Here is a 13009-nt window from a genome sequence, read left to right as displayed (position 1 = left end):
TTTTAAATCATAAACATAAGTCAATATTATGTAAAAATTCATATTGATTTGTTAAAGGAACTTTTTTAAAAAAAATTACATCTTAAGATGTTATAAATTCATTCACTTGGTTTATGCTCAAATATTTACTTTAAAAGATTTATCAAGCAGATATGAGTTATATCTTTTATGATGACTTTTATAATTTTGATGTGTAAGTTTCTCATTCTTCTGATTCTTTTGTTGTATAAACACTTACTTTTAAATCATAAACATAAGTCAAGGTTATGTAAAACATCATACTGATTTATTAAAGGTTTTTTTTAAGAATAGAGCTATTAAAACATTATGTTCACTTGGGATTTGAATGATAAATAACTCAATTGATGTAGATATATGGATTAATATAGGACATTGAAACACACTATAGACTAGTATATGTTTTATGGATAGTAAATGTTATCTCAAGTCATAATATTTCAATTGATGTAGGTATATGGAGTAATAGGACATTGAAACACACTATAGACTAGTATATGTTTTATTGATGTAGATATATGGATTAATAGGACATTGAAACACACTATAGACTAGTATATGTTTTATGGATAGTAAATGTTATCTCAAGTCATAATATTTCAACTATGCTAGATGTGTGTTTTAAGGGAGATCCTTGAATTTGTCAAACCCCCAACAATTATACTTTCTTAAGGTAGACCCACTCTCAATCTGAATGTGTCTCCGCTTGTATTTTTTTACTTCATCATTTCCTCGAAGTCACATACTACATTCAAATTTGCAATAGGAAACATTAGTGAATTCCATGTAAGTACTATCATATTTTTAACAAGTAGATAAACTCAAAGTGACATAAAAAATGATGTATAAGAACTATCGCATCAACTAGAGGTCGTATTTCATTAAGGTATGTACAAAAGACCTATCTCCAAATCATTTGAGTCCTAGTAATAGTGTTTAAAATCCTTTTGTCACATATATATACTTGTAAGTTAGACATACTTATATTCTTAGATAATAGAAGCAACAAAACACCCTCTTTCATGTGCACTTTATGTTATCATCAATACAATCGTTTGATAAAAGTGATATGAAAATTTCAAATAGGACTCTCTTTAATGTCCAATCCAAAAAAAAAATATTTTTTTAGACTAACTTTAGAGTTCTTTTGTTTGGCACCAAATAGCTTCTCTAGTTCATCCCATGCTCCTTTTCTTCCAATGCAATATGATGGATGAAACTATCTCCTAGCCCTACTAATGCAATGATGGATAAAGCTCTGTCATCAGTAAAAACCTTTTCTCTTCTCCTTATAGTTTGGGGCACTTCTCCCTTCCCCTAAAGCCCATCGTTCATGAGAACAAACTTAAATTTTACTTGCCATGTATGGAAACAGTCACCATTATATTTATCGACTATGTGTGGAGTTCTCATGATTTCCTTATGGGGATGTGGGAAGGTCTTTGCAATTGAGAGACCCAAATGCAATGGATCTCTTCCAAGGTAAAACATTTTCTCTTCTTATAGTCTGAGACACTTCTCCTTTCCACTAAAGGCCATCGTTCATGAGAGAACAGACTTAGGTTTTACTTGCCATGTATGGAAACCATCACCATTATATTTATTAACTATGTGTGGATTTTTCATCATTTCCTTATGGATATGGGTAGGCCTTTGCAATGGAGCAACCCAAATGCCAATGTTTAGTCCCTTACAAAGATAGAGAGATGCATTTCATATGATTATCACTTCCGAATTTCAAAAACTGTAAAACCAAAAAATGCCCTTTGTTGATGAGAGATTAAATTGGAGTACTAAACAAAGGGGAAAAGTCATTTTAATGATGCATAAGTGTTTATCAACACCTCAATGGTAAAGTAGAATCCTTAATGGCTTAGAAAATTGACTATAATTAGTACGTAATACCCTGTTAACAGAGGTAATTTTTTTACTAACATAGCTGCAAAGAATGATTTGAGTATTAAAGCTCTAATGTTTGTTGTTTGTGCTTAAGAAACTAATGTTACCTCTCTAGACCATATATGATGAACCAATGAGTCAAAAATTGGTGAAGACAATGAGAAATTTGAGCATTCTACCCCCTTCCTACTGGATTTTCCAGCATCTTCTATTGTTGCTAGAGCCTTTTTAATGCTTTGATTTGCTCACACTTTTCCCCCTTTGATGTTTTGTAACTTCTTGAGTTGAGGCAGAGGCTCCAAATAATTCCTTCTCGTAGTAGATGAGCCAAGAACTATTGATTCTTGATGATTTTTGAGCTTGGAAAAATAAGGAAAAAAAAGGTTAATAGCTAATTGGTAAACATAATGATTTTTCTCACTAGGTTATCCTATGGGTGCAAAGATACTCAAGGGATGCTCTATCTATGCACCCTAGGTTATCCTAGGGTGCATAGATACGCAAGGGATGATGGATGGCTCTGATATTAACTTGTGATTCATGTCTAGAAAGGATTAGGGTGAAGAAATGGATTAGAATCAATATCTTGACATAGTAGAAATGTAAGAAAGGGATTAGGAATAATGACAAAGTTAACAGAAATAGATCATAATGACAATGCAAGAGAGGTTTAGCAAAAAACTCATATGATAATTCATTAGATAGAGGGCCTTTTTATAGGCTTGACTATATCTCCATTAGCCATTGATCATAATCTTGATTAAGCTAATCTTAATCTTTCCTAGATTTGAGCAATATCTCCCTTGAAGTGAGCACCCACTTAACCTGTTTCCCACCTTCTTCTATGTGCTTGGTTTTGGCCTCCACATGGGTTGGGCATCATATTTGGCATTAGAAAAATTTTGGACTAAAAAAGGGCCCTCTAAAAAGAGCCATAAGTCATCACTTTTCAACGAAAAATGTGTGTGAAAATCATATTTTTCCCAACCCTAAAAAGGGGGATTTTTTTGGGTATTTTTGGTCTTATTTGGGGATTTTTGTCTTGGCTGCTGGCTTACGGTCTTTAGGCTGACTGATCACCACTCCCCTTGGTATATATAGCCTTTCCTCCTCACTTCACCTAGTGCACCACATCATTGATCATATCTGGTACCACACCATCTGATGCTTGCCTTTGTGCCACAAGCTCTACATCACTTAGCTTCATCACCCTCGCCAGACAGGACAACACATCAACGTTTTCTCTTCTAGCCACATCACAAGATAACAGCCCACTCTCTGCTACTACAGGCCACACAATGGGACAACAACCCTCTCTACTTACATATTAGCGTTTTACATCAGCACTTACATCACCATTCGTCAACATTTTTACATCGTCTTACATTAGCGTTTTACTTCATTTTACATCAGCGTACATTAGTGCTTACATCAGCACATCATCAGCGTTTTACATCAATGCTTACATCAGCACATCATTAACATTTACATCAACGCTTACATCAAAATATCAGCGTTTTATCACAGCTCATAAGATAGCCCTCTCTGCTATACATAGATCCCTTCAGCGTTTTTCCTCAGCTCTCACCACTCGGGATACTCTCTGTTACATCATACATTCGAGACAGCAGCCCACTCTTTACTTATCTTCACCACCATTAACGTTTACATCAGCGTTTACATCAGTGCTTACATCAACACATCATTAACGTTTACATTAGCGCTTACATCAACATATCAGCGTTTTATCACAGCTCATAAGATAGCCCTCTCTGCTATACATAGAGCCCTTCAGCGTTTTTCCTCAGCTCTCACCACTCGGGATAGAAGCCCACTCTCTCTTACATCATACATTCGAGACAGCAGCCCAGTCTTTACTTATCTTCACCATTGACACCACCTCAGGTACGTAGGACCCATATTACCAGATCTTGCACCACTCGGGACAACAGTCCTCTCTGCTCCTTACCACTTCAGGTACGCAGCACCCATGTGGCACACCAGAGCTTGCACCACTTAGGATGGCATCCCTCCTTGCTCCTTACCACTTCAGGTATGCAGCACCTGTGTCACCAAAGCTTGCACCATGCGGGATGACAGCCCTCCCTGTTCCTCACCACCCCTCAGGTATGCAGCACCCTTGTCACCAGAGCTTGCACCCCTCAGGTATGCAGCACCCTTGTCACCAGAGCTTGCACCCCTCAGGTACGCAACACCCTTGTCACCAGAGCTTGCACCCCTTAAGTACGCAACACCCTTGTATCACCAGAGCTTGCACCCCTCAGGTACACTCTGCTCTTCATCTACCACCTCAGGTACCGCAACACCCTTGTCACCAGAGTCTTCATCATCTCATCTTCTGCTACCACTACCATATCAGAGTGCCTCTACATCCACTAACATGAGCCTTCGACACCGACTACCTCTTGGAGTGCTTTGCCTCACATCGACGCGAGCCTTCGTCTCCCCGACCGTGCTTCAGCTCCAACATCATCTTTGCTTCTACACTGGTTTTTCTACTCAGAGTCACCTCACATCAGAGGGCTCTTGTACATATGTTCACTCACCGTTATATATAGACTCACTCAAATTTTTCATGCTGTGCTGTTTTGCTATGATCTCTCGTACATCTGGTCCTTTCGTCCTTTTGCCCTCACAAAAGGCTCTTTCCCACCTTCTTCCTTTTTAGGTCAAAATTTTTCCTCATGACTCCCTTTTAGCCTTTGAACCATAGTTCATTACTTATGCAACTTATATAAATGATTGAGGGTTGGATAGCACTCTCCTTTACTCAACATCAATTGCTATTTCAATAGATCGTCTATCTCTCCCCTAAATGTATGTGTGTGCATGTGTTGTGTGTGTGTGTGTGTGTGTGTGTGTGTGTGTGTGTGTGTTAAGACCATGCGAGGCCTTCACAAAAGGGAGAGGAGGAGGATGTAAAAGGGTTAGAGCATAAGGAAGGGAAATTTGGTGCTTGGAGGACATGACCATGTAGACCTTATGATAGGAATTATTTAATATACCTATTATTACAATTGGGTAAATATACATCTCTTACAAAGAATGTGTATGTGTGTGTGAGAATTTACACGTGGTTTTTGAGATACTTGGAGTTGTCTTTTTGGCCTTTACAAAGAATACATTTTGTGAGAAGCCTCTAGGAAGTTGAAACTACTATCTTTATCTAGATACATAAAGAGGTGCAACCCATGAGGGGGGAGCAAGATTACATAGTTATTACTTTTAAAAAATACTTATTCATGGATAGGCAGACAACTCTCTCTATAGACACATTAGGAAAATTATGAGCTCATTTTGGGGGCCTCTAAGGAGTTTCATGCTCTTTCTCTCTCTAAAAAATGGAAGAGTACATTCTAAATCTACCAACTCCAAAAAAATTGGGAAAGAATGATGTGCTCAAATTTCACCATGGCCCTTTCCAATGTTATATAATATGACATTAGGGAAATTATGAGCTCATTCTGGGGCCCTCTAAGGAGTTTCATGCTCTTTCTCTCTCTAAAAAATGGGGCCATGGTGAGCCCTATCAATCTTATGTTAGAACCTCTCCATGTGACATATCATCGAGAAGCTTATGATGAGTAAATTTGAAATATACAATCTCTGATAACTTTCAAGTAGTAATGCTCAAGATACACCACAAACAAGATTGAAGATGCCAAAATGTAATGTTACATGCCACACATCACTTTTGAAACCACTTTTTGGGGAGCTTCAATATCCTATGTTAGAACCCCATCATGTTATGCACCATTAGAAAGATCTTGAAGCATACAAACTCTAAAAATTTGGGAAAGATGTGCTCAAATTTCACTGTGGCCCCATTTTTTAGAGAGAGAAAGAGCATGAAACTCCTTAGAGGGACCCAAAATGAGCTCATACTTCCCTAATATGGGGTTCTAACATAGGATAGTGAAGGTCCCTAAAAACTGGTTTCAAAAGTGATGATGTGGCATGTACCGTTACATTTTGGCATCTTAAATCTTGTTTGTGGTGTATCTTGAGCATGAAAGTTATCACAGGTTGTATATTTGAAATCTACTCATCATAAGCTTTTAATATGTCACATTCAGAGGTCTTGACATAAGATTGATAGGGCTCACCATGGCCCCATTTTTTAGAGAGAGAAAGAGCATGAAACTCCTTAGAGGGCCCCAAAATGAGCTCATAATTTCCCTAATGCACACGCTCTCAAAACCTATTTTGAGTTTGTTTTCCTTACATGGTAGGCTAAAGTAAAGTTTGAACCCATTACTTGTTGAAAATTTGAGCACTTTACGTTTCCACATGTCCTATAAGAAATGGGTGTTCAATTTGAAGGCGTCAAAGGCTTTACTCCCTTAGAAGGAAGGGTGAATCCATGTTTGTAACCCTTTCTATGATATGGAAGAATCAACGTTTGAAGCCTTCCAAGGCTTTACTCTTCGAACTTGGAAGTGTGAATTGAGGTTATGATAAGTGAGAATCAACTTTTGAAGCCTTCCAAGGCTTAACCCTTAGAAGGAAGGGTCAATTGAGGGTTGCTTTCAAGAGGATGATTTTTGATGGGAAGGGTCACCTTACTCCAAAATGATGGGTTTAGTAGAATTAATGCCAGTGTTTTAACATTTTAACCTTATGTGTTTCCCTTTCTATGGTTCTTCTTAAGTACGAAAAATAATGGTCCTTTAGTGTATTTTTGAAGGCTCAAATTTAGATTCGGTGACATTAATTAATTAGTGCCTGCAAGTGGGTACTGATTAATCAATGGCTTTACTTAAGGTTAAAATCTTAATCTACTAAGGTTAAAATCTTAATCTACTAAGGTTAAAGGTTAAAACCTTAAGCATAGTGTATCAGCAACTCAAAGTAGATATTCTCTCTCTCTCTCTCTCTCTCTCTCTCTCTCTCTCTCTCTCTCTCTCCTATGTCTACACGAGTGGGCGAGACCCGCCTTCGGCAAGTCGATTGTTAACCGGTGTTTATATATATACACACAGAGACATATATGTATATACATACATACATGCATATGTATGTATGTATGTATGTATGTATGTATGTATGTATATATATATGTATGTATGTATATATATATATATATATATATATATATATATATATATATATATATATATGTATGTATGTATGTATGTATGTATGTATGTATGTATATATATATATGTATGTATGTATGTATGTATATATATATATATATATATATATATATATATATATATATATATGTATGTATGTATGTATGTATGTATGTATGTATGTATGTACATATATGTCTGTGTGTGTATACATACATACATATATATGTGTGTGTGTGTGTGTGTGTGATTGTATGTATGTATACACACACACACACACACACACACACACACACACACACACATATATATATGTATATATACATATATATACATATATATATATACTCATTCAATGAGCAAATGACTTGATGGTGACAACTAATTGTGAGCCCCAATGCATTTAGGCATGTGTAAAAAATACGTATAAAAATTAAAAAATTTCTCCTTTCTCCTTTATGTGAAATATCTCTCCTTCTCTTGCCAAGTGGGGCTCTCCTTTGCTTGCCACATGGCAGGTTACTATATATTTATGGAAGATCATTGTAGTGTAGATATCATCACAGTGTTCATCTAAAAAACGTTGGGCACAACATCACAAAAATGTTAATGCAACCCCTCTCTCTCTCTCTCTCTCTCTCTCTCTCTCTCTCTCTCTCTTATGGGGTCTTTGCCCGAGTGGAAAATGGCATGCACATGCTTTTTAAAGCCTCTCTCTAAACTCTCTAGAATGTTGAAACGAGTCTTTCAAGGAGCCTCTGAGCGGCGTCCATGGTTTTGTGCGATTTTGTTTTTTAATATTCCCCAATCTCACTCCCTGAGGTTGTCTATACCCCCACTAATTAATTAATTGATGGCAAGAAAAAAACGTTTGGGGTCCATATGTAGAAAAACAAGTTGTAATTTTTCTCTTGTTACCCCACTAGTTAATTAATTAATGAAGAAAAAGTTTTGGGGTCCATATATATTTATAAAAACCAGTTGTAATTTTTCTCAGACTTGAATTCAAAGGTTCAAATTTTTCGAGATTTTAGTGATAACCGGCGTTATTAGTAATCTATACAATTTTTTCAATAAAAACCAGGTGAGGATTCCTCTTTTTTTTCTTTTTTTTCTTTTCCACTAGTTGGGAAAAAAAAGTTTATTTCTGACACTAGACTGGATGGTCATTGGTATGGTAACCGGGCTGACCAAGGCAACGATGAGGAAACGTGGCGGCGGAGAGAACAGATGGGCCGTTGAAAGGTCAAGATGGTGATGTCAGGTCATTGTTCACGGTAGGATAATAAATGCGCTACAAAAATTAATAAAGCAAAAATTTCTATTTATTTTTATTTTCAAAATGGTGTGCTTAATTAAGAGTTCGTTGTAGCTTGTGATACACTCACTCTCTCTCTCTCTCTGTGTGTGTGTGTGTCTGTCTGCGCCTCAGCCTTCTTAACATCCGTTTGCAACCCACCCTCATTGCCTCCCCCCCCCCCCCCCCTCATAACATGGCCCCTCACACCCGCCTCCTCTTCCTCCTCTCTGCATTCTCCTTAATCTCTTCATTATCATCCTCATTCGTAGCTTTCGGATCCCTTGCTTCAGACCAGCAAACCTTGCTCCACATCAAAAGCTCCCTCCAGCAGCTCTCCCCCGCCATCTCCTCCCTCTTGAATGACTGGGAACCTAACAGCTCAAGCCCATGTGCATGGAGCAGGATCACCTGCAACACCGTCTCCTGGTTGCATAACCAAACCCTCGTTACTGCCGTTAACCTCTCTTCCCTTTCCATCAATGGTACCTTGCCCTCTGGCTTCTCCAACCTTGTGGCCCTCTCCAACCTTAATCTATCAAATAATTACTTTAGAGGATCCATCTCCCCTGCCAATATAGCCAACTGCACACACCTCACATCTCTTGATCTTTCTTCCAACAACTTGTCCACCACTGCTGATGATCATCAGGGCCTCCAAAACCTCACTGAGTTGCAATACCTTAATTTGGGTGGCAATGATTTAAGCTCTTTCACTGCCTTAGTTCTTCCTCGTAACTGTGGCCAGCTCCTGTTTCTCAACCTTTCTCACAATTCCTTCAATGGCGATCTATCCCAATCATACTCATGGCAGGATTGCAGCAGCTTGCAGACTCTTGTCTTGAGCCACAACAATTTCACAGGCGCAATACCCATTAATCTAACAAGTTTGCCATCTCTTCAACGCCTTGAATTGAACAACAACCAGCTAGTGGGCACCATTCCCACTTCTATTTGCTCTACCAATTTCTCTACTCTTCTCTACTTAGACCTCTCTGAGAATAATCTCACTGGAGCCCTGCCCCTCTCCCTATTCAACTGTCTCTCTCTTCAGTACCTGGACTTGTCAAGCAACAATATGACAGGAAGCATTCCATCCCAAGTGGGCAATCTGAGCTCTCTTGAGGTGTTGGATCTCGGACAGAATGACTTCACGGGCTCCCTCCCTGCAGAGCTTGGAAACTTGACCAACTTAAAGGTCCTCATGGCTGGTTCCAACAGTCTTATTGGCTCCATCCCCTCACAACTTACAAGTTGTAAGAACTTAAGCCTGCTTGATCTAGACATAAACTCCTTGCAAGGCAGCCTTCCTGATTTCCTTGGTGACATGTTATCCTTGCACTATGTTGTTCTTCACTCTAATGCATTCTCAGGCCCCATACCCCTGGCATTGTTTAACCCCTTGAGCAATATTAAGCTCCTTGACCTTAGCAACAATAGCCTTTCTGGATCTATCCCTCATCAACTTGCAAACCTATCATCTCTTCAATACCTTCTGCTTGCCCAAAACAACTTTAATGGTGAAATCCCCTCAGAATTAGGCAGCATAACTGGCCTTCAATTCCTAGACCTCTCTTCTAATCACCTCAATGGCCACATCCCATCTTCCTTGGGCCAACTCCAACATTTACTATGGCTTATGCTGGCTTTCAATAATCTAACAGGTGAGATCCCACCACAATTGGGAAACTGCACTAGTCTACTATGGCTTAATTTAAAGAGCAACTCATTATCTGGGCAGCTTCCACCTGAATTGGCTTCAATGGGGCAAGATCCAAGCAAGACTTTTAATCTCAATTCGAAGAATTTGAATCCACCCAAGGCTGCTGGTGAGTGCTTTATGGTGAGGAGATGGGTACCTGAAAACTACCCCCCTTACAGCTTTGTGTATACTATTTTAGACAGGGACACTTGCAGGTCATTTTGGCTAGTGCTTCTGACAAGGTCACCCTTGGGCCCTGCTTGTATGGAAGGACCCATAAGTAAAGGCTACATTCAAGTCACAGACAACAAGCTCACAGGTCCAATTCTTTACAATTTGCAAGCAAACAGAACCACCTTTCTCTTGCTTAGCTTCAACATGTTCACAGGCAGCTTGCCTGGTGGCCTTAGCAACCTCCCCTTGCTTAGCCTTAATGTCTCTCACAACATGCTTAGTGGCTCTATACCAGAATCTCTTGCAGATAACCAGTGTTTTACCTTGCTGGATCTCTCTAATAACAATCTGAGTGGGTCCATCCCATCATCTCTAGGCATGCTCACCCAGCTCACCACATTTAATCTTTCATTTAACCCCTATCTCAATGGCACTGTACCCTCGTATGGCCAATTCCTCACCTTCAGCAATGAATCCTACTTGAATGATAGCCGTCTTTGTCTAGAGCTTCTGCCTGGCATGAGGGAGGATGCTGTCAATTCTAGCCATCTCCCATTCTGCATCAGTGATTCTAGTGAGGGGCAGGAGGCTACAGAGGGAAGGCAAAGGAAGCTGCTCAAGTCAATATTTCTCATCATTATAGGAATTTTGAGCTGTTCAGCAATTTTGTTATGTGGGGCAATGGGGTTTTATGTAGTGTGGAAGTGGCCGAGTAAGGTGGTGGAAGGGGGGGTAACCAAGTATGATGAGGATGAGGATGATGATGATGATATTAGGGAGTGTAACTTAACAGTGTGTTTGTTTAAGGGTGTTGATGGCCGGCCCGTCTCTAAATCTCATGTTATGGTGACAAAGTTCACGTATGCAGATATACTGCTAGCAACTGATAACTTCAGTGCTGATAATGTGATTGGATGTGGGGGATTTGGGACGGTGTACAAGGCCAAGCTAAGAGATGGGTCAGTGGTGGCAATCAAGAAGCTCATACAGAGTGGGTCTCAAGGGGAGAGAGAGTTCATTGCAGAGATGGAAACCGTTGGAACCTTAGCTCATGAGAATCTAGTGCCTTTGATTGCATGCTGCATTCTGGGATCAGAAAAGCTTCTGGTTTACAAGTTTCTGAGCAATGGGAGCCTGGATGACTGGCTCCATGGGGATAACCAAGAATTAGCGGACATCAACCTTACTTGGCAGATTAGGGTAAAGATTGCATGGGGTTGTGCCAAAGCTTTAGCCTATCTGCACCACGACTGCTCGCCGGCCTTGATCATACACAGAGACATGAAGGCCAGCAACGTGCTTTTGGACGGAGATTTCAATGCTTACGTGACGGACTTTGGATTGGCACGTGAGCTTCACCCTGGCTACTCTCACGTTAGCACTATCATTGCCGGAACCTTGGGTTACGTCCCGCCGGAGTACGGCCAAACCTGGAGAGCTACCACCAAAGGCGACGTTTACAGCTTCGGGGTCGTCATGCTCGAGCTCTTAACTGGCAAGCAGCCGGTGGGTTACTTCCAGAATGATGGGTGTGACGGCAATCTCGTCGATTGGGCGAGGCTGCTGGTGACGGAATCTCGCGGCTCGGATGCTTGGCACCCGGTCGTGAGAAGGACAGCTGCAGGTGGGGAGGAGGAGGTGGTGGAGTTCATGAGACTCGCATTAGCATGCACATATGATGCTCCTGACCAACGGCCTTCTATGAAAGAAGCGGCCAATGTCTTGCAAGAAATGCAGACGAGCCACCAACGATGACACCCTCACACGTGAGACCACTGCCACCCTTGCACGTGGCAGGGGACCACGGCCACCTGTTGCACATCTGACCACTTGCCTGGGATGGATAGACAACCTTGCATGGACCATCATCCATCAAATTTCTAAGGTAATTTTTTCCCTCATTTTGAAATAGCTTCAATGTATCTATACCTCAAACCTCTAGAAATAATGAAACCTTCAATTGTAAAATTTGCAGGTAATTTTCAAATTTCTCTTTCTTTGTCTCGCCTTTGAAGGATGGGCAATATTGCCCATAGAATGCCACTAGTAATGGTGCATAACCGTTTTAAGTAAGCAACTCCCAACCTAGATCAACATGGGTAAGTATCGTTGTTGCAAGTCCTTTCTCATGATTTCCAAGGGAGGAGTGATACATTTGCGAAAACCCAGCAACTCTTGCAAGGTTCTAATGTTGATGCATATGCCTAAGGCTCAGTTCAAAATAGCATGTTCAAGTGTGGTGGTAAAAGAGGAGTGGATAAAGGTGCATGTTCTAGTACGGTGCATGGTTAGGAAAAGAGAGGTTCACTTTAGCCTCAAATTGGAGAAAAGCCTTCTCAAATTTTTGTGAGAAGGAAAAAAAACCCTTTCAAATTTCACAAATTTTAGTTTTTTTAAACATGTATATAGAAAATACCTTCTGAAATATGGTGATTTCCTTCTTAAGCAGTGGTGAAAAGGATTTAGTGCCTTTTGAATCAAAATGTTTTCTCGAACACTAGTATGGTGGCAAAGTAGGATTGGATAAATATGGTGGATGAGCTTGATTGTTCTTCTCACATAGTGGTGGGACAATTGTCATGTGACCAGTTTTGTAACACTTTTCTTGGTAAAATAAGAAAGATTAGCAGATGATCAATCCAAAAAGTTTGTCAAAGGTCAACCCTACATGTGGCAAACGTAAAAAATGATCAACAAATTATTTCTATCTTTCCACCAATTTGTTAACCACAATGGTCTCAACATTACTCCTCCAAACACACAACTACACCTTTTTAGCCACATATTTTGGAAAGCCCAAATACTTAACACTCACTAACA

The 13009-nt window shown here is 39.8% G+C and overlaps 1 protein-coding gene across 1 annotated transcript; it reads left to right on the top strand.

The window, feature by feature from the left end:
• Positions 1-8424: 8424 nt before the first annotated feature.
• LOC147620905 (putative LRR receptor-like serine/threonine-protein kinase At1g74360) lies at positions 8425-12630 on the top strand. The gene is made up of 2 exons (XM_086825176.1): positions 8425-12074; positions 12165-12630. Exon 1 carries the CDS (start codon positions 8510-8512, stop codon positions 11942-11944), a length of 3435 nt encoding a protein of 1144 aa, XP_086681302.1. The 5' UTR covers positions 8425-8509; the 3' UTR covers positions 11945-12074; positions 12165-12630.
• Positions 12631-13009: the final 379 nt, after the last annotated feature.

This window comes from Cibotium barometz, chromosome 31, assembly GCF_041138505.1.
Source record: "Cibotium barometz isolate CiBa-2024 chromosome 31, ASM4113850v1, whole genome shotgun sequence".
NCBI classification, from domain to species: domain Eukaryota; kingdom Viridiplantae; phylum Streptophyta; class Polypodiopsida; order Cyatheales; family Cibotiaceae; genus Cibotium; species Cibotium barometz.
Note: the sequence above shows the minus strand (reverse complement) of the source record. Positions and strands in the feature narration are given on the sequence as shown.